Source organism: Capricornis sumatraensis, chromosome 13, assembly GCF_032405125.1.
Source record: "Capricornis sumatraensis isolate serow.1 chromosome 13, serow.2, whole genome shotgun sequence".
Lineage (NCBI taxonomy): Eukaryota > Metazoa > Chordata > Mammalia > Artiodactyla > Bovidae > Capricornis > Capricornis sumatraensis.
Genome location: NC_091081.1, coordinates 73400932 through 73428682, shown reverse-complemented (window position 1 = coordinate 73428682; position 27751 = coordinate 73400932). Strand labels below are relative to the sequence as shown.

Genomic DNA, 27751 nt, shown 5'->3' with positions numbered 1-27751 from the left:
CTCAGAGGGGAGTGTGTTCCATGTCTCTCTCCTGGATTCTGGTGGTTGCTAGCAATCCTTGGTGTTACTTGACTCCAATCTTTGCTTCCATCATCACATGGCCTTCTTCCTGTTGGTCTCTGTCTCTGTGTCCAAATTTCCTTCTTCTCGTAAGGACATCAGGCATATGGGATTTGTTGCTGTTCATTCACTCGGTCATGTCCAACTCTTTGCAACCCCATGGACCCCAGCCCATCAGGCTTCCTGTCCTTCACTATCTCCTGGAGTTTTCTCAAACTCATGTCCATTGAGTCAATGATGTCATCCCCAATCATCTCATCTTCTGTCACCCCCTTCTCCTGCCCTCAATTTTTCCCAGCATCAGGGTCTTTTCCAATGAGTCAGCTCTTCGCATCAGGTGGCCAAAGGACTGGAGTTTCAGCTTCAGCATCAGTCCCTCCAATGAATATTCAGGGTTGATTTCCTTTAGGATTGACTGGTTTGATCTTCTTGTTGTTCAAGAGTCTTCTCCAGTACCACAGTTCAAAAGTACCAGTTCTTTTGACTCTCAGCTTTCTTTATGGTCCAACTTTCATATCCATGCATGACTACTGGAAAAACCATAACTTTGGCTATATGGGCCTTTGTCAGCAAAGTGATGTCTCAGCTTTTAAATACACTGTCTAGGTTTGTCATAGCTTTTAGGGCCCAGTATGACCTCATCTTAATGTTATGACATCTGCAAAGAGACTATTTCCAAAGAAGACTGAATTCCCAGATTCCTGTGGTTTGGACTACACCATGTCTTTTGAGGGACACAGGTCAATTCAGAACTGAATTTGTCACTTTTCACTCTTTTCCTCCTAGATAACTTTTTTCTACGATACGGTTATGTCAAAGTGGTCTCCATCTCCTTGGTTGTCATTTTTTCACTCCTTCCTGTTAAAGCCAAGCTCCTCAAAGCAGTTCATAACTCAATTTTCCACACACCACTCCTCAAATCCCAGTAGCAAGGCCCATTCCCCCTCACCCTGTCTGTACCAGACTCTTTGACTTGGTTTGTTCTTCCTACTCCATTTTCAGGGCTTCCACTTGGAGGGAAGGTCAGGCAGAACCTCCTGGATTCATCCTTATCATAGCACCTAGCCACCTACTTAATGTATTTGATTGGGTCTGTGTGCTAGCCTGTCTTTCCCACTAGAGTCTAAACTCATTGAGGGCAGGGACTGTGCCTTCTGCAGCCTTATGGCCTCAGCACCTAGCAGAGTCCAACACAAATCTGGTGCACAGTACACGCCTGAATGAATGAATGGGTGTCTGCACAGGATCATTTAGACTAATGAATACATCCACCACAGAACCATGTGCTATCATAGTCTTCAGTTTCTTGAAATCTTAAGACACAACTAGATTAGATTAGTGAAGTTGCTCAGTCATGTCCGACTCTTTGCGACCCCATGGACTGTGGCCTGCCAGGCTCCTCCATCCATGGGATTTTCCAGGCAAGAATACTGGAGTGGGTTGCCATTTCCTTCTCCAGGAGATCTTCCCGACCCAGGGATTGAACCCGGATCTCCTGCACTGTAGGCAGACACTTTACCGTCTGAGCCACCAGAGAAGTCCTTATAATATGGCAGGGGGTTATCTTCAGTTTTTGTCATGTCTCCCAGATTCCCAGGACAAAGTGGTCACTCATTAATTAATTGATACTAAAGGGAAACCCTGATGCTGGGAAAGATTGAAGGCAGGAGGTGAAGGGGACAACAGAAGACGAGATGGTTGGATGGCATCACTGACTCAATGGACATGAGTTTGCACAAACTCCAGATGATAGTGAAGGACAGGGAAGCCTGGCATGCGGCAGCCCATAAGGTCTCAAAGAGTCAGACATGACTGCACAACTGAACAACAATAAAGGGGAAATTAGGGCTTCCCGGGTGGCCTCAGTGGTAAAGAATCCACTTGCCAATGCAGGAGATGCAAGAGATGTGGGTTTCATCACTGGGTGGGGAAGATCCCCCAGAGTAGGAAGTGGCAACCCACTCCAGTATTCTTGCCTGGAAGATTCTATGGACAGAGGAGCCTGGTGAGGTACAGTCCATAGGGTCACAAAGAGTTGGTCACAATAACTGAGTGACTGAGCACACAAAGGGAAATTAGTTTCTGGTGGGGGAGTGGGTAAGAAGAACTAACCTTCACTGAGCAACTGTTCATTGCCAGATATGGCACCCCACTCCAGAACTCTTGCCTGGAAAATCCCATGGACAGAGGAGTCTGGTGGGCTGCAGTCCATGGGGTCGCTGAGGGTCGGACACGACTGAGAGACTTCACTTTCACGTTCATGCATTGGAGAAGGAAATGGCAACCACTCCAGTGTTCTTGCCTGGAGAATCCCAGGGACAGGGGAGCCTGGTGGGCTGCTGTCTATGGGGTCGCACAGAGTCGGACATGACTGAAGCGACTTAGTAATAGCATTAGTAGTAGTAGATACTGCTAAGTGCAAATAAATGTCACCTCAATTAATACTACCACTTCTTATTCATTTGGAGATTTTATAGCATAACAAATTGTAAACCCTTTTCTAATGAAGCCATTTAAAAATAGAATCTCAAATACTAAATTAGGTAGCATATTACTTTACATACAAAAACAACATATATGCATTATATGTCAGGATACTTTTGTATACAAATACAGGTGTCAGTAATCTATCTTAAGTCTCAGTAAACATCAGGATTCCCTGGAATCAGTTTTAGTGTTTTAGGTTTGGGGATTTTTTTTTTTTTTTTGAGCAGTTCTAACTTCTTGTATGGATTAATATTTCTTGATTTTAGTTCTTTCTTAGAGATGTTCCAAAGAAAATATACATTTTGTTAAAAAAATAAAGAGAATAAAACTCACCCAACCTTGCAATTATCATATAATAGGACCATATAATGTAATTATAATTAGATAATAATAATATATAGTATGTAATATAATGTAATTACCATATAATAGGATCTGCTAGCCTCTTTTAAAAATTTAAGACCCATTATGGAGTCTCAAATGATTTCTCTCCTTATATCTTGAAACATTTTGCTAGTTCATCATCCTAAAACAATTACCAACCAATCATGCATCAATTATTCCCAAGTATGCTTTAAAAAGACTAAAGTAATAGAAAAAAATGGAAGATGATGGAATAGCTTAGAACTACACTGCTGTTCTGGAGAAGGCAATGGCACCCCACTCCAGTACTCTTGCCTGGAAAATCCCATGGACGGAGGAACCTGGTGGGCTGCAGTCCATGGTGCCGCTAAGAGTCGGCCACGACTGAGTGACTTCACTTTTACTTCTCACTTTCATGCACTGGAGAAGGAAATGGCAACCCACTCCAGTGTTCTTGCCTGGAGAATCCCAGGGACGGGGGAGCCTGGTGGGCTGCCATCTATGGGGTCGCACAGAGTTGGACACGACTGAAGCAACTTAGCAGCAGCAGCACACTGCTGTTAGTGGTGATTGAAATGTTTTATTCTGTGTTGTTCACTACCGTAGTACTAACTGCACATGGCTACAAAGAATGTGATATGTGACTAAGGCAACTGAAGAAATGAATGTTTATTGTTTGAATTTTAATTAATTTAAATGGCTATGAACCTAAGGGCTCCTGTACTGAACACTGCAGGCTTAGAACAATTCATTAAAGAAAATAACTTGTCGCTATTGCATCACTCTTCATATTTTATTTTGCTGCCTAAAGTGTTGCGTCATCTTTACGAAAGGTTTAGCAGAAGACTGGAAACACCATCTTTGAGGTTTGTTTTTAATATTCATTGAATAGAGTGGAGAATTCGGAATGTTTCCTTCTCACCTCTGATGACAAAGAGAAGGAAATCGATGGTTGGAGAGGTTTCCCAGGGATTAAAAATATCAGAAAAGAATGCTCAGAGTAAGAGCTCAGCACTCAAGACCCTGAAAATGCTGATGAAATTCAATTGATCATGAAAGTGAAACCTCAGACCATGAGTCTTCAGACGATGACAGTAATTCTTTCAAGCTAAAATGTCTATGAGGGAACAACATATTTCTAAGGACGAAAAGAAACTACGGTATTCCCATGCACTTGGTCGTCGAGGGTACGGACTTCATCAAACAATACTTGGGCTTTCCTGGTGGCTCGGACGGTAAAGAATCTGCCTGCAAGGCAGGAGGCCCAGCTTCGACCCCTGGGTTGGGAAGATCCCCTGGAGAAAGGAATGGCAACCCACTCTACTATTCTTGCCTGGAGAATTCCATGGACAGAAGAGCCTGGTGGGCTACAGCCCACGGGGTTGCAAACAGTCAGACATGACTGAGCAACTAACACACAAACGATATTTTGTAATAAGAACCTGGACCATCCTAAGGGGAGTTTGAGGGAGAATGGATACAAGTATACGTATGGCTGAGTCCCTTTGCTACTCACCTGAAATTACTACAACATCGTTAATCAACTATTGCTATTGCTAAGTCACTTCAGTTGTGTCCGACTCTGTGCAACCCCATAGACGGCAGCCCACCAGGCTCCCCCATCCCTGGGATTCTCCAGGCAAGAACACTGGAGTGGGTTGCCATTTCCTTCTCCAATGCATGAAAGCGAAAGGTGAAAGTGAAGTCACTCAGTCATATCTGACTTAGTGACCCCATGGACTGCAGCCTACCAGGCTCCTCCATCCGTGGGATTTTCCAGGCAAGAGTACTGGAGTGAGGCGCCACTGTGCCCCAATACAAAATAAAAGGCTTAAAAAAAAACCTAGACCATCTCATTTTGCTAAATGAACATAGGACAGTCTTTTTTCACCTTTTTTAATGTCAGTATATCAACATTTACTCTATATACAGTATATAAATGAGCAAATGCTAATGGTGGGTATGTATACAATGGTGATTGGAAAGAAGAGAAGAAAAATATTCACTGGATTCATATTTTTAAAAGTTCCATTGGACCCAATAGTAAATGGTGATGACTATTTTTCTGGTATACTGAGAATTAAAGCTTGTTTATTGTATTAGCTAAAATGCCAGAGAACTTATATATAATAAAAGGGTAAACCTCCAGAAATAAGGTCAAAAATTACTGTCTTTATATTAAGTTAGTCATCTTGGAATGGTTAAAAGTGAACCCTAGAGCTACAGACACAGTCCTGGGCTGGTGTCACAAGTCCAATACTTAGTGTATCCCTCTGGCAAGTTTTTCAGCCTCCCTAAGATCCAGTTCCCTCATCTGCAAAATAAGGATTAAATAACTACTTCTTCTGCAGAGCTTTTTAAAGATTTTTTTCTCTAATGTGGACTATTTAAGTCTTTTCTTGAATTGGTTACAATATTGGTTCTGTTTTATGGTTTGGTTTTGTGGCCACGAGGCACGTGGAATCTTAGCTCCCAATCAGGGATTGAACCCGCAACCCCTGCTTTGGAAGGTGAAGTCTTAACCACTGAACCACCAGGGAAGTCCCCTCTATAGATTTCTTTCTAATATTTTATTTATTTATTTATTCTTGGTTGTGCTGAGTCTCTTTGCTGTAAGGGTTTTTCTAGTTGGGGCAAGTGGGCGCTACTCTCTGGGTGCAGTATGAGGGCTCCTCATTGCCGTGGCTTCTCCTGTTGCAGAGCATGGCTCTAGGACACACAGGCTATGGTAGCTGTGGCACGTGGGCTCAGGAGTTGTGGTTCCAGGCTCGAGAGCGCAGGCCCAGTAGTTGCGGCACCCAGGCTTAGCTGCTCCGTAGCATATGGGATCTTCCCAACCCACGGATCACACCTGCATCTCCTGCATTTGGCAGGTGGATTCTTTACCATGGAGCCGCCAGGGAAGCCTGTAAGTTTTATAGAGACTAAACTTTCGTGCAAAGTGCTCAGCAGAGTGCTTGGCACATAAGAAATGATAGACATCAGTGATGGATAGAGATTTTATTTTTCTTGAGTTGCTTAGATCAGCTCTCCTTATCTATTCGATTTGGGAGCCCAATGTATGTGAAATAATATCTGTGTCCTTTTTGCTACCTCCAGAATTTATCACGGCCAATGCCAGCAGCTCACAACACCTTTGGCGGGGTTGGTGGGGTAGAGGTGGTGGCATTCCCCCAGCCCTACCCAATTTTTAGACTGAGCAAGCATCACTTCAATGAACTCAAATTTATACAAAAAATAAGGAAATGAGTTAAAAAGCCTCCTAAAAATCTCACCATCCGGACTAAACATCTTTATTCTCCCAGGCTTCTCTCTGTGTACACACAGACGTATGCATACAAGTTTTAAGACGTGGGATCACACTACACTGTTGTGTCACACCTGTTTTTGTACTCAAAAGTATCTTTCTAGTTCATTCAACAGAAACCTCCCTGTTCAGTCTCAGTAGGGCTCTAACCTTCAACCACTAAATTCTGTGTACACACAAAGTGGTTGTAAAAAGCAGTCGACAAAAGAAAACATTAACATCTGCCTTTGAATAATGACTTAGATCAAAAACTGGGAGGTTAAAGCGGATTTGAAAAACAAGTAAAAGTCAGAGGCATTTGGTTCTTTTCTATGAAAAAAACTGGAGAGAATGAAGCCCTGGGCCCTGGATGAGCCATGTGGCACACACCCCAATTCCTAAATGGTAATTACTTGTGGAATGCGAAACTTGTGGAACTGAACTTGCAATAAAATGAGAACTCGCCTGTAAACCTCAGTCCATTTTCAGGGTTTCAAAGTCCTACTTTATCTAGATCACAGCTCTTTTAGTCTTGGCATCAAAAAGTTATTTCTGAGTGCTAAACAAATATGAAAACTGTGGATCTGGACTCAGTCGTGCTTCCTACTGCCAGACTGGGGGTTCACTCTGGAGGCCACACATGTGTGAGTCCTTATTCCCTGATACCACTGTGTCCCTGAATACACCAGTGGTCTGCAGACTTAAACTACCTAGGCCTCACCTCGGGGGACACTCAAGGGACCCTTATCTGAAACTCTGACCTCATCACTTCTGGGGTTCATTTCCACACTGCCAGGGGTAATGAGCATGGATGAAAAGATGTTAATGTACCAATATTATTTTTACTCACTTTTATTTTTTTGGCTACTGCTTAGAAAGTGAAGAGGGGTTTTGCTACTCCACTCCTAGATAATGAAAATACAGTTATAGTGAAAGAATCTGTATTATATAATCACTGCTGTATTACCTATAATCTCTGCTGGCTGCAAGAGATCATACTCATAGTTTTAAAACTTGAGTGGAGTTTTTAAGACTGGATTTATTCTGAAAATGACCTAAAATGGTCTGATATGACCTGTGCATCATGGTTAAGTCTTAGTTGGGAGTGACAGAAGAGAGAGGGGTGAAGATTAGTAGGAAGTGGAGAATGCAGAGCCAAGGAAAGCGCTATGGGATCAAGGGGTGAGAGCCCAGCAAATATAGAATCCAGGCACCACCAGACTAGCAAAGAAGTAGGCAAGATGGCCAACTTGGCAAGAGCAAGGCCCCTAGACAGGCTAAAGGAATAGTTCCAGGTGAGTCACCAAGGACTGAGCTCCAGGAGGTAAGTTTATGGGAAGTGGGCCTGGGTCTTCTGACCAAGTAAAATCCTGTTTATCAGACCTGGAACCGAAAGTAACGGCCTGACATGCCCCACATGCTGAGTCACCTAGCCCCTTTCCCTGCAGAGCAGAGGGAGTTGGGGGTGGGGAGGGCTTGCTTGGCCCAACTTAGGAGAGAAACACAGTTAAGAGGTAAAGGAACATAGCAGGCTGTCCACATCATCCTTCCCCACACCCACTTATTTTCCCTCCGGGATAGGTTATTGACCAAGAAAATATGTTTCCACCACAAGAAAGGTTACAATGGTGAGTCATCATTATTAATTAATAGCTTTTATGCAAGAAGCCATGCCACTCTCTCTAGGCTATTGGCAGTAAAAACAACAAGAGCCGATTTTCTTGCTATTCATGGTTTGAGAGCAGTGGATCTCAAATGTGGTCCCCAGACGTGCAGTACTCACCATCGCTCAGGAGCTGGTTAAAGATGCAAATTCTCCCATCCCACCCTGGACCTACTGCATCAGACACTTAGGGGTCTGGGCCTGGAAATCCGTGTTTTAACAAGCCTCCAGGAAATCTTGATGCAAGCTAAAGTTTGAGAATACTGGCCGAGTGGAAAGAACCTGGGATGGGAGCCAGGAGACCTAATTCAGATTCCAGCTCTGGATCCCGCGGTCCAGTTTAGTGAAAATTAATAAACAGTCAGGATGTGCTTCTCCGTGCATCGAGGCTAAACCCAAGGATGTGAGGATACTGAGATGAGCTAGATGCACTCCTCATCCTCAGATGGTGTCTAATCCTCTATATTCCTTTGTTTCTACAGGGTAGGAACTGCCTTGTCATTGTTCTTGTTTTGTTTCATATCTGTATTCCTAGTGCCTGCAGCATCACAGGCGTTCAGCACATATGCAGTGGACCAAGTGATATACCATTCACCACTATGATAAATATCACTGTACCATTCATCAATAATCTTAATGCTATTCCAGTCTAGTTAACACTAGCTACCATTTATTTAACACTTATCACATGCTAGGGGCTGAGGGCTTGTCATATATCAACTCACTCAGTCCTTTTAGATGCCCTTACTGTGGGTCATATTTTTAACCCACTTTGCACATCAAAAAAATTAAAGCTTGACATATCAAGTTATCTGTTCAATGTCATATGCTGATACCAGTAGAACTCTATCTAGAGTTCTACCAACTCCAGAAATACCTTATTCCAAAGCTCGTGGTCTTAAACATGGTAGAGTTATCCTTTAGATCCCATAAATTCAAAAACCAGTTTTATGGTACATTTCCAGCCTCTAATCAAGGTGAGTGCTTGATTTTCTCACTATGTACTTACAACTGCACTTTGGTGACATCACCTTAAGTGATCGAAGAACATCTATATTTTTCTCCTTTTTCAGTAGATTAATATTTGGTTTTCACTGAGGTTAAGAAAGTAGATAGTTGCGGGGAACTACACTTCACTGGATAGTTCTGACCCTTACAAATCATGCCAATATTGCTTCTAAGAGCAGAAGTGCTTGTGCCAGCCAGGCCAGGCCAGCCTTGAAAGGACACCTGCGGAGAAGGCTGGCTCCAGGGGACTGAACCCTGAGTGGAGTAGCCCAGGTAAGCCAGGCCAAGGAGGAAGGGGCAGGCATGAGTCTGGCCCAAGGCCTGAAGGCATGAGGGGGCTGGGTTGTGGACCCCACATCATGGGCCAGCAAGGATACAGAGGCACAGGAGGCAGCAACCAGAAGAAACAGCCAGAAGTCCTAACTCAGCCCTGAGGCTCCCCTGCCTGGGACAGCGACAGCTACTGATGAAATAAACATTGCCTCCTGCTCCCTCAGGGGACACTCAAGGGACCTTTATCTGGAACCCTGGCCTCATCAATTCTGGGATTCATTGCCATCCTGCTAGAAGTAAGAAACATGGGTGAAAAGATGTCAACATACCAACATTATTTTTACCCATTTTTATATTCTTTGCATGCTTCCTTTTTCTACTCACTATTAATCAAAGATGAACTTGACACCCATACCTACTATCTTCTTATGAACAACTCTGGGCCAAGAGGGATGTGGTTGGGGTTGTTGGAGGCTATAGGTACTGAGAGAAGGAAAAGGGGTTTTATAGCATAAGCAAAGATCTTACCTTACTAGGAGGTGGTCCATGGTCATCCAAGTAAGTGGAATTTCCTAGAAAAAAAAAAGAAGAAAAAGTTGATGGCTTAATAGTTTTCAGCCCCAAATGAATTGAGGGCAAAGTCATGGAAAATAAGTCTTTTAGTTATATTTCTATTCAGACAACAGTACCAAAGGAAAATGGGTAATTAATCTCCAATTTGGTGACATTTTGCTGATACTACCAGGCTTGGTTAATAGCTTCAGCAGCTACAAACATTCTACCAACCACGGTGTGTATGCACACAGACACGGACCATTATTCCCCACCCAATATCGGCCAGTGGTTCTCCAGCTTCAACACGCATCAGAACTACCTGCAGAGGCTGCTAACACTCGACTGCCCGATCCCACTCTCAGAGTTCTGATTCAGTGCCCATGCGCATGCTAAGTCGCTTTAGTCGTGTACAACTCTTTGTGACCCTATGGACTGTAGCCTGCCAGGCTCCTCTGTCCATGGGATTCTCCAGTCAAGAATACTGTAGTGGGCTGCCATGCCTTCCTCCAGGCGATCTTCCCAACTGAGGGATCAAACCCATGTCTCTTATGTCTCCTGCATTAGCAGGCAGGTTCTTTACCCCTAGCATCACAGTAGCTCTGAGAATCTGCATTGCTACCAAGCTCCCACGTGATGCTGCGGGTCCGGAAACCACACTTGGAGAACCGCTGCATTGTTTCTCTACTTTGTCTTGATTATCAGTTTCCCTTCATCTTCTCAGTCTAACTTGCTTCCGAAGCTTGATTTGTCTTCACTAATAGCCACTTAGTGGTATGTGTGTGTTTTCAGAGTGTGTGGTTATTGTTTCCTGAGGGATAAAGACTCAGGGGGTTTCTGATAGGAACTAAAGCTTACTGAATTCCTTCTGGGTAGCAAGTACTCTACTAAGTGTTTTAAAGGTATTAATTCACTTAATTCAAACATCAGAGGTGGGTTAGAATGATCCCCAATTACTGAGAAGAGAACAGAGACCTGGAGAAACCCAGCAACTTGCTCACAGGCCCACAGCTGTTAAGCTGCAGATAGGAAGGGAGACTGGTTTTTCCAGAAGGTACTTGGCACCTGCTCTTCTGAAGAGCCCACCTGGAGTGTTGCTGTCTCCTGCTTTTGCACAGCCTGGGCACCACCAGTGCCACCAGCTGGCACCATGTTTGACTGTGTAGGGGAGCCAGTGATGTGGTGAGTTTAGCGGGAAAGTGAAGATGACCAGACTTTCTAACAGAGCAAAATGTAGGAAATATTCAAAATGCCAGAGACTTACAGAAGACAGTAGATTAGGGAATAAGGTCAATAAAAGGTGCTTTTTTCAGGAGATGGCAAAAAGAACTTAAACAGTAAGAATAAAAAGAAGGAGCAGAGTTTAAGCTAGGGACAGTTCAAGTGGGGAAACTTATCTAAACGTAATAAATAAGTGCTGTTTGGCTTATAGATTTTTTTTCCCTTTCTGAGGCATTATCCAACCCCTGTTTCTTCCTAGTCTTCTGATTTACTATCTATGTGATGTGTACAATGACTGTAATCTAACTGGCTGTTTGTATAAGAAGGACAGTGGGATCAAATTTTCATGTATATGACACTCACACACAAACACCTGGAATGCTTGTGATTGGGTTACTTTCAGGAAACTTTGAAATGTGAACAGGATTCATAATTTGCTAGATCTTAATTATTGTGCAGCACTCCATGGGGAACATACTTGAATAGGAAGTTGATCTCTATATATAAATATATATATGACTTAGGAAAGAAGATGTGCAGAAAAGAATACAGAGAAATGGTTGCCTAAGTCTAGCAACATACTCAGAGGGACTCCACCCTAAGTGGTCAGGATGGCCACAGAGGGTCCCGCCTGCTCATCATGTAAACGTGTTTTCCCCAGGAGGAATGTGAGGAATCCCAACACATTCCAGCATCTTCTCCAGGTGTTCATCCCAGGAATCAAAGGCAGCCCAACCGCTAAACGCTTCTAAAATATGGGAAGTCTCTGTAAAAACTAAAGTGTCCAGGAACTCCTGAAATGAATGATTTCAGTGCCTGACTAGTACCTTGGATTCCGGACATGTGTATCCACTGATTCTTTAGCACCTCAGCCTGGATGTCTATGGGCATCTCACATCTCACCATCCAAACAAAACTTTTTATTGATTAGCTAAGTCCATTAGTCATCTGTTGACTTGGCCGGGTCAGGTCTCAGCTGTGGTTCGCAGACTCCCTTGCATCACGCGGGATATTTGTTGCGGGCACAGGCTCCCTAGTAGTGGCGCAGGGGCTCGGTGGTTGCAGCACTTGGGCTGAGATACTCGCCTACATGTGAGATCTTAGTTCTCTATCAGGGTTCAAACCCAAGACCCTGCACTGCAAGGTGGACTCTTAACCACTGAATCGCCAGGGAAGTCCCAACAGAACCCTTTATTTGCTTCTATTAGGTCCCCCAAATCGCTATTTCTCCTGTCATCCATATCGGGCTACACAACACATTCCTTCCAAGACAGGCTTCAAAGCCTTTGTCAGCTTTGATCCATCTCTTTCCCTTCTCTCATCCATACCAACCCATTTGCAAGCCCTGTTAGCTCAGCTTTCAAAATATTACTTAAGTCAGACCACTTCTCACCAACCACTCTGGGCCACCAGAGAGGGACGAGCCTTCTCTTCATTGATTGTCAGTTTTCTCCCCGACCACACAGCAACCAGAGGGATCTTTTAACTTTATTACCCTGGCCATGTTAGCCCTCTGCTTAAAATCTGTTTCTCTAAGAACAAAATAATCAATTCCGTACCATGGTCTCTAACCCTACATGACTCAGGCCCTGTCTCCTGCCACACTTGCCACCAGCACAGCAGCCTTTGCTCTGCTCCAGGATGCAGGAATCTGTTGTCAGCTAGGGACCTTTTGAACGGGCTCTTTCCTCTACCAGAAAAAGCTCTTGTCCACCCCCTTTGCTCAGGTCAAATGTCCTTGCTTTGTCAGCTCCTTCTTCTTTCCCTCCCTCCCTCCCTCATCATAAGACATCACTTCTTTCTACATAAAGAAATGACCAGGGCTGACCAGGGCTGGGACTGAACCACGGACCTCATTGTTTCTGCCGCCAGCGGCCCTCCGAGCTTCCATCTACATCTACACTCCTGTGCTTTATTAGAACACAGAGGTTCCAAGGGCCGTGTACTTGTAACAGAGGTATGGAAAAGGAAATGAAAAGCTACACAAATAAAAAACATCTCTTTAGCTGGAGACAGCAAGTTTTTATCCTCCTAGGGTATAAGTGTTATTATTTTTTGGTGTTTAAGGTAGAGCTTTTCATCCTAGGATCTTACACTTTCAGAGCACAAAATAAACGAGATTCTCAGGATATTCAAACCTGAAGTTGGTAGCTTGTGGGCTGTGGAGATCAAAGGATGAGGGCTGTAACCAAGCGCTTCCCTGAACAGGCTTCCAGGCATCAAAGAGGCTTCTTGCTGCTCTGTCTTAGAGAGGATGCTATGGAGGGTGTCAAATGGTGGAGAAGGGAGGGCAGACGCCAGCCCTGGGGCCTCTGAGCTTAGAACTCACAATACAAACCAAAAGAAAAGGTGAGCAAGACAGACGAGAGTCTGGGGTCAGGACAGAGGACAAAAGCTTACCAGTCACCCACCTCCACTGCCCTGTGAATGCCTACTGTCGGTATCCCAGTCTCCAATCCATGTAATCTTTGGGGTCCTGTAGGGGTGTATCATTTCATTTCTTCCCAGAAACTAACCCACACTTTCAGAGCTCTGATTTCAGCCTCCTTTTGGGGTCTTAAGTCCTTCCTCTGGGGATCAAGGATTACAGTATGTGGTCAAGTTAGGGAAAGAAAGAAAGGTATACACCCCACATGGTTCCACTCCTATTATCAGTCAAACTTTCAGAAGGACCTATCTCCAAACTGCCAAGAAATCGCATACTCAGGCTGGCATGTAGATAAATCTCTTACAGAAAGCCAAGCTTGCGGAGTCTGCTCAGGTGGGCAGAGGAAGCAGGGTGGTACTGACAGGAAGCAACACTTCAGTCCTCTGAACTCTACTTGCTGGTCTATGTCCATAAAGATGGCCCAGCGCAGAGGAATTGACACTTTTGAACTGTGGTGTTGGAGAAGACTCTTGAGAATTCCTTGGACAGTAAGGAGATCAAAGCCTAAAGGAAGTCAACCCTAAATATTCATTGGAAGGACTGATGTTGAAGCTGAAACTCCAATACTCTGGGCCACTTGATGTGAAGAGCCGACTCATTGGTAAAGACCCTGATCTGGGAAAGATTGAAGGCAAAAGGAGAAGGAGGTGGCAGATGATGAGATGGTTAGATAGCATCGCTAACTCAACGGACATGAATTTGAGCAAATTCAGGAGATAGTGAAGGACAGGGAAGCCTGGCATGCTGCAGTCCATGGGGTCGCAAAGAGCGGGGCATGACTTAGCAACTGGACAACAACAGTCCTGATGCGGGTAGTGGTTTTGCGGCTCTATATGTGGGTTGAAACTGATCAAGCTATATACCAGAACCACTGACAACAAACTATGGGTGGTTTCATGGTTTTAGAAATGCCCTCACTAGAACAAGTGATCTCAGACTTTCGGACTAGCTAAGTGAGAACACATTCTACATCTCACCCTGCTACCTGGCTTTTCCTGGTGGAGACCTCCCAGCAAGACTGTTGGTATTGTTAATATAAACGAAAGACCACGTGTATTATGTGCAAAGGTGTTAAGTCCAAATACCTGGGAGTTACTGTAGGTGCACTTACTAGAACAATGTTATGAAAAACCAGATACAGAGCACCTAGATGAGCCAGTTAAGTCTAAGAATATCTCCAAAAGTGGCATTCCACTCTGAATAAACTGCTCTACCTCCTCAAAGTTTTCCATATACACATCTATAGAAACAAAATAAGCTTACAGTTCACTGTAAGGAGTACATGAGGGTAAGCTCATTCTATGAAAATCCCTAGAACAAAACTTGTACATACGAAGCACCAAGTAAGCTGCAGCAGTGTAAGGCCCCTCACCACCTCTCCATCCTCCCACTCAGTGGTCTTCAACCCCCAGTGCACATTCCGCTGCAATAGTGTTTAAGGAATATTGATGCAAGGCACCATCCTTAACTATTCCAACTTAATTGTTTGGGGACAAGTCATTTGGCAATTGGTATTTTCAAGTTCTTCGTATAATTCTAATATCTGGGCTAGGATTGAGAATCACTGAGCTACAAAACAGAAATTAGAGTTCTTAATTCAGGCTGAATCTCATTTTCAGAAATAAAAGGTCAAAGATCTTATTCAGGGAGATCTTAATCATGGGTCCCCTCTATCATTTCTGGGGAGAGATTCTACAACATGCGCGCATGCTCAGTCGCTCATTGTGTCTGACTCTTTGCGACCCCATGGATTGTAGCCCACCAGGCTGCACTATCCATGGAATTCTCCCAGTAAGAATAGTGGAGTGGGTGGCATTTCCTTCTTCAGGGGATCTTCCTGACCCAGGGATTGAACCTGAGTCTCCTGCATTGGCAAGTGGATTCTTTACCACTGAGCCACCTGGGAAGCAGCATACAATATGAATTTCACGCCAAAGGAGAACCCAGAGGGAGGGCAGATGGTCACAGGAGGGCCGACCAGGCAGTTCCAGTTAGCTCCAGCTCCAGGGGGCCAGGTGGGCTCACGGGCTGCCTGCAAGTCGGCTGGCACATGGCATCTCTGGGCACAGAGATTACCCTTTAAACCACATGGGTTGCCCCCAGACCTTTCTGGGACTCCACAAATCTTCCAAAGAATAATCTTCTGAGCTTATACTTTCAGAATATATTTGTTCCTGCACAGATATGTTCCTATTCACCTGTATCGTTCTGCTGACCCTCCTGATTCACAGTAGAAAGGGAGATAAATGCAAAATCCTCTTTCTGCCCGGAGCATCCCCAGACTGCACTCGACTTAAACTAACAGGGCCGTTTCATCAGTCCTAGAGACACTAATGCTTGATCCCTACACACGCTTTAAGGGCCCACAAAGATCTGGAAGGAAAATGCCTCTGGAAAATCTGAAGGAAAGACACTGGTCCCATTGAGGTTACCTGTCTTTCCAGGCTGGGGTCCTGGAGTGGAGCAGAGGTGAGGGGAACTGGCCGACACAGAGGAGCTCCCTGCCACACCCACGTGAACCCAACGGAGACCACCACAGCCAGACAGAGAAACTGCCAGAAACACCGACATTGAAGGACTATTGAATAGAATTGCCAATGTGCCCTCTGCTTTAAATAGCAACAGTCACTCCTATGTAACAGGGGGAATGGAAAGGAGCCCCAGGGGAATTGTTTAAGAGATTCAAGAAGACGCTGCTAATAGAAGCGACTGTCACTGGTAACAGGAACAGAAGCCCTGGGATGGCCAAGGAAGTTAGGAAGTCCTGCAGGCGTCAGGACACAGAGACCTGGGTTCAAACGTCAAGTCCTACTCCTTACTGACAGAAGGACCTTGGGAATAACGCTCAATTTCCCTGAAGATTAATATCCGCATTTGCAACTGAGGACAGAATCAGTTCAGTTTGGTCGCTCAGTCGTGTCCGACTCTTTGTGACCCCATGAATCGCAGCATGCCAGGACTCCCTGTCCATCACCAACTCCCGGAGTTCACTCAGACTCACGTCCATCGAGTCCGTGATGCCATCCAGCCATCTCATCCTCCGTCATCCCCTTCTCCTCCTGCCCCCAATCCCTCCCAGCATCAGAGTCTTTTCCAATGAGTCAGCTCTTCACATGAGGTGGCCAAAGTACTGGAGCTTCAGCTTCAGCATCATTCCTTCCAAAGAAATCCCAGGGCTGATCTCCTTCAGAATGGACTGGTTGGATCTCCTTGCAGTCCAAGGGACTCTCAAGAGTCTTCTCCAACACCACAGTTCAAAAGCATCAACTCTTCGGCGCTCAGCTTTCTTCACAGTCCAACTCTCACATCCATACATGACCACTGGAAAAACCATAGCCTTGACTAGACGGACCTTAGTCGGCAAAGTAATGTCTCTCCTTTTGAATATGCTATCTAGGTTGGTCATAACTTTTCTTCCAAGGAGTAAGCGTCTTTTAATTTCATGGCTGCAATCACCATCTGCAGTGATTTTGGAGCCCCCAAAAATAAAGTCTGACACTGTTTCTGTTTCCCCATCTATTTCCCATGAAGTGATGGGACCAGATGCCATGAGCTTTGTTTGCTGAATGTTGAGCTTTAAGCCAACTTTTTCGCTCTCTTCTTTCACTTTCATCAAGAGGCTTTTTAGCTCCTCTTCACTTTCTGCCATAAGGGTGGTGTCATCTGCATATCTGAGGTTATTGATATTTCTCCCAGCAATCTTGATTCCAGCTTGTGTTTCTTCCAGTCCAGCATTTCTCATGATGTATTCTACATATAAGCTAAATAAGCAGGGTGACAATATACAGCCTTGATGGACTCCTTTTCTATTTGGAACCAGTCTGTTGTTCCATGTCCAGTTCGAACTGTTGCTTCCTGACCTGCATACAGATTTCTCAAGAGGCAGGTTAGGTGGTCTGGTATTCCCATCTCTTTCAGAATTTTCCACAGTTTCTTGTGATCCACACAGTCAAAGGCTTTGGCATAGTCAATAAAGCAGAAATAGATGTTTTTTTGGAACTGTCTTGCTTTTTCCATGATCCAGTGGATGTTGGCAATTTGATTTCTGGTTCCTCTGCCTTTTTGAAAAGCAGCTTGAACATCAGGGAGTTCACGGTTCACGTATTCCTGAAGTCTGGCTTGGAGAATTTTGAGCATTACTTTACTACCATGTGAGATGAGTACAATTGTGTGGTAGTTTGAGCATTCTTTGGCATTGCCTTTCTTTGGGATTGGAATGAAAACTGACCTTTTTCCAGTCCTGTGGCCACTGCTGAGTTTTCCAAATTTGCTGGCATACTGAGTACAGCACTTTCACAGCATCATCTTTCAGGATTTGAAACAGCTCAACTGGAATTCCATCACCTCCACTAGCTTTGTTCGTAGTGATGCTTTCTAAGGCCCACTTGACTTCACATTCCAAGATGTCTGGCTCTAGGTGAGTGATCACATCATCATGATTATCTGAGTCGTGAGGACAGAATAGCCCCTAAGTAATAGGGTTCTATGATAGAGAAACAAGATGTGTATAAAGCATTAAGCATAGTGCCTGCCTGGCACCCAGTAAGTGCTCACCGAATGGTAGCCACTTCCTTATCTTCTATTAACCAATTGTATCATTCATATTCAAGCTTATAATATTATTTATTATTGACAAAAGCAAAGAGAATCCTCGGCCAAGGGAGTAGCTTATCCTATCAAGAACGAACATTATTATAAAATGTGTGCTCAGTTGTGTCTGACTCTTTTGACTCCAACTATAGCCTGCCAGGCTCCTCTTGTCCATAGAATTTTTCAGGCAAGAATATTGGAGTGGGTTGCCGTTTTCCCTCTCCAGGTGATCTTCCCAACCCAGGGATCGAACCTGGTCTCTTGCGTCTCCTGAATTGGCAAACAGCTTTTTTACCACTAGTTACTATTTGATATTTTCTATTACTTTTCAACACTGGCTTGATATGTTCTCTGAAATATACAAAAATTAATTCCCAACTGTTTGAAGTACCTTTAGTAATGTGCAAATGAACTTAGAGAACCTTCAGGGGATGTAATTTATTCTTGACTCTAAGTCTTGCATTAGCAGATCTATTTTTGTCTGAATTGGTCCCTGAAGAATAAAACTGTTTAAATTCTAATTCCTCTTATAGAAACCATAACATGCATTAGTGTCAATGTCAAAAAAAAGCCGCCTCTACATGGTGTCAATTTTGTTCAAACACCAGTGATTCTTTTCAGAGTCTTTCTTCCAGGGACCCTTTTAAAACCATTATCATAAGCAACTGAAATCCTTTCTTCTTTTATTTAGACATGGGCATTTCTCACAGGGTTTTGGTTACCTATAGCACAATCACATGGCTTCATCTCCCCCCTAGGATCTGGGCCTCTGATAAGATACAGTAATGAAAGAGTCGAGGTGGAAGGCAGTGCTGCAGCCCCAGCTCAGTCCTTGCCAAAAAATTATGCTAATGCCACACTTTCCACCGTTAACCATGGGTTACATTTCCCTAAGAGGCAGCTGTCAGCACGCACCAGCCGTGGTTAACAATGAGGAGTTTGTGTGCTCAGTAATAGTCTCCAATAGCTCCATTTCTTATAATTAACACAGTCCCAAAGACCCTGTAATGGAGGAACATTGCTTGCACAACTTTATTTAAGCTCTAATAAAATTATTTTCCACTAAATTAAAACAAATGGCTTTATTAACTAAGAATACTTAAATACATTTACAAAAATATTAAATACCTTTTAAAAAAATCCTGAGTGTTCACCCCAACCGGTTAACAAAGCAAAAAAAATCCTACGAACACCTTCTTAAGCTTAAATGATAAAAATGAGCATTCCAGACCCTGAAAAAAAATACAAATTGTTATCAGTTATGATTTAGAAAGTGGCTTTCATTTCTAATTAATTTTAAAAGCAAATGAATGCTTCCCTCTGTGTATTCCAGGCTCAAAATCACTGCCTTGTTTTTGAATACATCAAATCTACTGCCTTGTTTATCCCCCCATTAAATCTTAATATACATTATAGGATGTCAAGGGTACCTTTGTAGAAGGAAATTACTTTTGGAATCAAATGATCAGTGTAGTATTGTGATAATAACTACCTAAATATAAATAAGAATTATTGCTGAATTAGCTCAGGGATTCATCATAATTGTATTATATGATCTTATGGAGGTAGGAATAAAGTATAAAAGAGAGATGGAATCATTTAGGTTTCTGTTTCATTCCATTAGATCTTCCTCCCAAAGTAATTACTACAGTCAGCTGATTCCACCTCGGTGACTGTAACACACCCAGTGGGAGAGCAGCCCAGCCCTGCATACTCCAAGGTTCTAATCAGAGTCAGATAATCTTCTTCCAGGACCTAGCCACCATGAGGATGGACACTTTCCATCATACAATTACCGCATAAAGAAACCCTAAAAAATGTGGTGGAAGATGAGCAGGACAAAGACAACAAAGAAACTACCCTGGGAGACACAGAACAAGGCCAAAACAAATTGTACCTTTCATATCATCATTGATGGTTCACATCAGCGCTGACCTGGGGTCTGTGCTAAGCACTCGAAAGACTCATACCACTTTGTTCCTATGACAACCTCTGAGGCAAGAACCACTGTCAGACCGGTTTTACAGCAGACAACACTGAGGCGGGGGAGGTGAAGTGGCCTGCACCGCCTCCAACAGCTCATCAGCGGGTGCTCCTGGGTCTCAGTGTGGCTGCCTGATTCTGAAGCTCTTTTGCTCACCACACACTCCCTACCTGACTCAGATTCCAGTCTGGGAGACCCAGGTACTTTGAAATACTGGCCTGTTAGCTCTCAGGGGATCTCAGGCTGATCAGTCTTGGGCTTCTCAGGGATGGAATGGACTGGAGAGGATGGAGTTGCTCATGTTTCTGTGCAACTTGCAGGCAGGACACTCACAAATTCATCCATCAAACACTTAATCAAGTGCTTACTTTATGCCAAGCACTATGCGTAGTGATACAGGCCTGAGTAAAAAGATATGAACCCTGCCTGTCTTAGTTCAGGCCTGCTATAATAAATTACTACAGACTGGGTGGCTTAAACAACAAACATTTATCTCTGACAGTTCTGGAGGCTAGAAGTTTAAGATCAGGGTCCTCATGGTCCAGGGTTCCTCCTGACTTGCAGATGGCTGTGTTTCCTGCTGTGGCCTCAGGTGGTGGAGAGACAGGTCTCTGGTCTCTTCCGCTTCAAATTAAGGAACTACTCCCATCATGGGGGCCCCATCTTCATGACCTCATCTAAACCTGATTACCACATGAAATCCCCATCTCTGAATGCATCAAATTAAGGGCAGGGCTTCAATTTTTATATAATATGTATGAGTGAGTGAATTCGCTCAGTCGTGTCCGACTCTGCAACCCGATGGACTGTAGCCTACCAGGCTCCTCCATCCATGGGATTTTCCAGGCAAGAATACTGGAGTGGGTTGCCATTTCCTTCTCCAGAAGATCTTGCTGACCCAGGGATTGAACCCAGGTCTCCCACATTGTAGGCAGAAGCTTTACTGTCTGAGCCACCAGGGAAGTCTGTGTGCTGCTGCTGCTGCTAACTCTGCTGCTGACTCTGTGCGACCCCATAGACAGCAGCCCAACAGGCTCCTCTGTCCCTGGGATTCTCCAGGCAAGAACACTGGAGTGGGTTGCCATTTCCTTCTCCAATGCATGAAAGTGCAAAGTGAAAGTGAAGTTGCTCAGTCGTGTCTGACTCTTAGCGACCCCATGAACTGCAGCCTACCAGGCTCCTCCGTCCATAGGATTTTCCAGGCAAGAGTACTGGAGTGGGTTGCCATTAGGAGTATATAAATGTATAGGGCTTCAATATGTATAGGAGCATATAAACAGTCCATAGCACTGGCCCTCTGAAGTCTGCAATAAAAATGAATGACAGACATTAAACAAATGATTACAAAATAAGTCTTCAGTTGTTTGTGATGACTCCTGTAAGGGGCAAAGCACAGGGCAGAATGAGAAGGAACAACAGTTTCCTTAACTCAAGGAAGAAAAGGAGTGCAGTCAAAGGGGGCGATGAATCTAAGGGTGTTTTATGACCTTGAAATAAAGATCAGAAGACAAAGTCTCATTTAAGAAGCAGAAGGAACTTTGTGCAAAGATTCCAAGGGCTTTGGGGCACACCTGAAAAGATCTTCTTTTTCAGCAGCTCCCACCCCCATCCACCCTAGGAGGTCGGCAGGACAGAGTGAGGGTCCCTTTCAACAGAGAAGACCTGAGCCCAAGGTCGCATGTATAGAGGTTTCAGAGCTGGACTTGAAGTTGGGTTCAAGCTCAAAGGAATTCCAGTCCATACTACCTTAGGGCTCTATGCAGTAAGACAGTGGGCAGATGGGAGAGTTTTCTGCGACTGCTGTGTGTGCAAAAATGGCACCACTCTGAGCCTGGAGGAAGGTGAAACCCAGAATCGAGATGGAAGGACTCTGTGAAGACTAGATAGGGAAACACCATGGGAAAGTCATCAGTGGGCCTTGGTGATGTCCTACGAATAACTCTTGCTGAGTGACGAACCACTACTTTGTTAAAGGTTGGTGTCAACACATACATATTTTTTAATGGATTTAAAAAATTCATTGCTAGTTCGGTCTTCTGCTTGATGGGCTCCTGAGCCATGGCCAGAGGCCACTGGTAAATGAGAATCTGTGTCCTCTATATTCTAAATGAAACAGTCATATATTGACAGCGAATTACTCGTCACTTGCCAATTCTTTTCATGCCGCAGGGAAATGAGTATGAAAGAGCACTCTACAGGGTGTTTCAAATAAAGCACACTACAATGATATGCACACAAACGAGAGAGTCGAAGAGTGCGCATAAGTGCTGATGCTGATTTAGAAAGCATGTGGATGAAATGGCTTTCATGGGGACATCGGTCTTACACAGATGTTGTAGTGCAGACTGAACTATCCCATCTGGGATTATACTTTCATATCAACTTTCGAGTAACACAAGAAAGAGATCATAGTTTCCTGTTTACTAGGTCTTCAAATGTAAAAGAGGATTTTTAATAGAGCAGCAGGAGCCACTGAAGTCATTCAGAGCAGTAATCCTCACAAAATTAACTAGCAATCAAACGCATGAGCCTGGCGGTCTCTATTTAAAAAGGGTGAGTTCCAATAAGTTCAGCATCGCTCCCTTTTCTATCACCTCTCTAGTTCTATTTTGTATCAGATTTAATAGGATTTAGGTGAGATTTTGTGGTTGATAGAACTATAATATTGGAAGATAAAAAAGGATTTGCATACCTCTATATATTACTCTGTAGGCCCATATAAACACTCCTCCCCACAAAAACAAGTAAGTGCCTAAAAACCAGATATTCTTTGCCAAAGATGAGCCAAAGTACCGAATACAGGAGAAAGAATGTGGGGTTTTGAAGCACATCGATCCAAGGCGGCAATCTACACCCTGCATGTGACCTTGAGCTAGGTCTTGAAGTTTCTGGGTTTTACTTTCCCCACAGGAAAAGCAGGAAGAATAAACCTCATCTTATAGGACTAGGAGGATTAGAGTTACATTTACAAACTGCGTCGCATGCATACAATAAAGAGTAGCACCATGATTATATTTAAAACAGAGTCCATTTCAAGATGTGACATGTTAAAAACTGTTACACATGTAGGTAATCACATACATAAACATCAGACCAGCACTGAAATATGCATCTCTCATTATGCACTGGGATGGTCTGTCGCTGTCCTCCTACACAATTCCCAGGATTTACGATGGGAGGTTATACCTGGGCATGAACAAAATGTAATTTTTAAAAACCTGGCAGAATTTGGCTATGCATATGCCTGTATTATTATTCTGAAAGATAGAGTGTTCTGGAGGTCATAAATACTCTCCAGCACACAGTAGATTGGTTTCTTTTCTAATAAAGTTAATCCTATCTTTCAACAAAATGAGTTGGGGAAGAGTGCTTTCTTACACCCAGAAAGAGGAGTCTTTCTTAAAAAGCCTGTTTGCCTTGAATTCATCATAGATCTGGAAATATGAATAGTCTTTCAAAATTACAGTGAGTCACTTGCTTTTCTGAACCACTGAAGGACTGAGTCTGAGGGTTGAGGCTGATGCAGAACTTGGGAGCAAAGACTAGCAGGAGTTCTGCTGGAAGAAAACTGGAGTTCATCTTTATAGTAAAACAAACACCTAGTTTCCTGGTTTTCATGCTCATGAATTTGAAATATACACAAGCCTACTCAATATCTATTTGCTTATTAGAGAATACTTCTTAATAAAAAAGCTTTCCCCAACAGCACAAAACATCAGTCAAATGAATTCAAGCCCACCCAAAGTAACTTGATTGTCTTGGTGCAAAGGGAGATGCAGCTGATCAAGACAGAACTTCCAGTCTAAGGAGTTGTCGAACGTGGAATGGGGCCTCAGGGTAGCATCCTCCCAGAGGCAGGGCTGAAGCCATGATAGGCAAGATCCCTTCGCTGGGTGGAAGGAGATGCATGGTGACCTCTCAATCTTCCTTCCAACTCTCAGATTCCCTGAAGACCCGAGTGCCTGCTCAGTCACTCAGTCCGGTCCAACTCTTTGTGACCCCATGGACTGTAGGCCGCCAGGCTCCTCTGTTCATGGGATTTTCTAGGCAAGAAGACTTGAGTGGGTTGCCATGCCCTCCTCCAGGGGATCTTCTGGACCCAGGCATCAAATATGCATCTCTGGCATCTCCAGCATTGGCTGGCAGATTCTTTACCACCGAACCCCCTAGTAAGCCCTTGAAGACCCTTCACACAATGACCAAATGAAACTGCTCATCTTTCAAAAGTCATTTTCTTTATCATGTAGATTTCAATCATTTGAGTAAGTGTGAATAATATTAAGAACAGATATATTGATAATATCAAGAAGTCATTTTAACATGGACACAACTCTTTCTAGAAAGCACAGAATTTAATACATGAAATGACTTTAAAAAAAATACATGTATAACTTCAACCCTGCCTGAAAGAAAGGTAGGAATAGGGAAAGCTGGTTAATGCAAAATGTGTTTTTCTTTTCAGAACCACTTTATGCCAAGCGAATGACATAAACACCATAGATTTTTCTCTGTTGTGAATGCCAGGCACACATGTCCTGATTCAAGCCCACTGAAGTGGTAGGAACTAGGGCTGTATATAAGGATGAGATAGTCTATTTTCAAGACAAAGGACTGAAATTGGGAGTTCTGTATAGAACTAAGGGCTTCCTTGGTAGCTCAGCTGATAAAGAATCCACCTGCAATGCAGGAGACCCTGGTTCAATCCTTGGGTTGGGAAGGTCCCCTGCAGAAGGGATAGGCTATGCACTCCAATATTCTTGGGCTTCCCTGGTAGTTCAGATGGTAAAGAATCTGCCTGCAATGTAGGAGACCTGGTTTCAATCCCTCGGTTGGAAGATCTCTTGGAGAAGGGCATGGCAACCCATTCCAATATTCTTGCCTGGAGAATCTCCATGGACAGAGGAGCCTGGCGGGCTACAGTCCATGGGGTTGCCAAGAGTCAGACATGACTGAGTGACTAACCACAAGCACAGCACATAGAACTGAAGGGTTCCTGTTAAGGATTTTGTAGCTAAGGTTTTACAAGAGAAGTCCTAGTCTAGGCAACAATAAGAATGAGACCATGGTTGGTCTAGAGGCCTTGAACACTTCAGACTCAGTGAGCAAAGCCATTACAAACCTAAAAAACAATTAATGCTCTGTGGGGGCCATAAAAAGATAAATAAGAAGGTATATGAATGCTTTAGACATAACTGAGAATAATTGAAGAAAGCACTCAGCAATGAAGAAAATATATTTCTTGACAGTACAAAGCGGCACTGGAGCAAAAATAACTTTGTACGGATTATAAGAATAATAAGGTAGGGTTATAAATAACAGGAAAATTGAATATGCTAATGAAATCCTGATGATGAAGGTTAGAAATAGAGAGTTAGATGATACTAGCTTAATAGAAATATAAAGCAGTGGAAAATGGATTTTTAGGTAGCAGAGACGATCCTTTTGCGAGGTACAGAAAGGTAGGGAAAGGTATGAATATTTATTATGTGCCAATCAAGGACTGTGTATTAGGCAAATCATTACATATAGCTCTGTCCTTCCATCTGCAGGTAGATACTGTTTTCTCATCTTGTAGATGAGGAAATAAACCCTGAGAGAGGTCAAAAAACCTTCCAGAGAGGGGGCAGTTAAACAACGTGGGGCCAGTGTGGAGCTGGACCCTTCCACTTCCAGAGCCCTCTGAAGACTTCTCTTTCCACTCAGACCCACCACACACTATTGGCTCTTCTGCCTGCATGGTGGTGATGGCAGTGGTTAAGTCGCTAAATCCTGCCCAGCTCTTTGTGACCTCCATGGACTGTGGCTCTTTGTGACCCCATGGACTGTAGCCTTCCAGGCTCCTCTGCCCATGGGATTTTCCAGGCAAGAATACTGGAGTCTGCCTGCATAATACTCATAATTTTAAAAAATCAGGGATTTTATAAAATCTTTCAATTCGGTGAGAGAAGTAAGATTTGGGGGCCCATCATGGGTTTTCAAAAATGTTATTCTACTTTTTAGTTACTTACATAAAACAACTAAAGTTGTCATGGAACAAAGTAGGAAAGAATTTTAAAACTCTTTGTTTTTATATATACCACTTATATACTCTAAAGTTCTATAAATGATGTCGCACAAAGCTACACATATATGTAAGAGACATTGTCTCAGGAAGATATCAGGCTCCATTGAAAAGATGCGTTTTTTAAGTAAGTTCCATGCATGTTCCCTAAAACATTCAAGTTTACAAAACCTTTAAGTCAAGTTTACATACAGGACTTCCCTGGTGGCACAGTGGATAGGAATCTGCCTTGTCAATGCAGGGAGCACTGGTTTGATCCTTGGTCTGGGAAGATACCATGTGCTGTAGGGCAAGTAAGCTCATGGGACACAACTATTGAAGCCTGAGTGCCTAGAGTTCGTGCTCTGCAACAAGAGATGCCACCACAATGAGAAGCCTGTTCACAGCAACCAGAGGGTAGCCCCTGCTCGCCACGATTAGAGAAAGCCCTCTGGCAGCAACTAAGACCCAGCACAGCCAAAAATAAAATGAAAATGAAAAGGTCTGCATAGGATCAGTACAGTTCAGTCGCTCAGCCGTGTCCAACTCCTTGCGACCCCATGGACTTGCAGCACCAGTCTTCCCCGTCCATCATCAACTCCCAGAGCTTGCTTAGACTCACGTCCATGGAGCTGGTGGTGCCATCCAACCATCTCATCTTTTGTCCTCCTACTCCCACCCCAATAACGGAAATTGTTTTATCACCACTTTTTATGCATCCACATTTTAGCCACTCAAGCCCCACATAACTTTTTTCATTGTCTATTTTTTAAAATAGACTTCAGCTACACTCATTTGTCTCTTCTCTGAATTTCCATTATTAGGGTGGGGGTAGGGACACACACACACACACATTCCTCCTCCCTCCAGCAAGGAGAGAAGGGTCTACACAAATCCTGGAGAGTCATCAGGTTTGATTGCTGCATGTTTCACTTCGCTTTGGCATGGACTCAGCTGGTCCCCAAACCAAGTGTTTTTTTTTCTTTTTACATTTCCATACTAAAAATAAATAAAAAGTAAGTAACTTTCCCTAAAAAGCCAAGGAATTTTAAAACATAACCAACTTTTCCCTGCTGCGCCTCTGATCAGAGAATTAAACACCACACTGAAAATTCAATGCTTGATTCATATTGACGGGGAATCATTCCAAAGCTTTAAATACCATGACCCCATGCCCTTAAGGGCACTTCAAAGGCAATTTCACAAGTGGGTCCCTTTTGTTCCACTCCAGGGATCAATCACTTGTGTTAGAAAAATCACCTAAGTACCAGCAGAGAGCCCTGTATTTGAAGCCAAATTCCTTTAATGGCAATCATCCTTGTATGAGTCACTCCACACAGAATCATTGAAGTACTTTATATGTGTACCACCTATACTTTATCAAGACATCCAAATGATGTTTGCAGTGGAGGTCACATTAATTTTTAAAGGCTTGAAAGCCAATATAATATTCACAGTCATGACAACTTCTAGGCCTAAATACTGCAGAATGCAAAGTAGCATTTTTGATTTAGCTTAACTAGATTTTAAATCTTTTATGAATAAAACTACATACATAACGCAGACCAAATTTATAAGTTTTTATTAGCACTTAGAGACAAAATACCATCAGCCTTTTGGAACCTCTTGGCTTGGCATGGAGAAGCACTGTGTACTGAAGGAAAAACAGGAGGAACTTGAGGGAAGACTCCTGATCTATTTCACTGTCCAGTAAACTGGGCTCTAGAGTATCCTGTTTTGTCAAGTGACAGTTCTTTCCTTGACTATGACTATTGATTTTAACATTTTTAGAAACA

The 27751-nt window shown here is 43.5% G+C and overlaps 1 protein-coding gene across 2 annotated transcripts in view; it reads right to left on the bottom strand.

Annotated features, from left to right (window-relative positions):
* Positions 1–27751, bottom strand: part of UST (uronyl 2-sulfotransferase) — a 313075-nt gene that overhangs the window by 170310 nt on the left and 115014 nt on the right. For both annotated transcript variants that reach the window (XM_068985017.1, XM_068985016.1), the window contains exon 2: positions 9669–9712. In XM_068985017.1, the coding sequence (XP_068841118.1) occupies positions 9669–9712 (44 nt within the window). The remainder of the gene's footprint in view (positions 1–9668; positions 9713–27751) is intronic.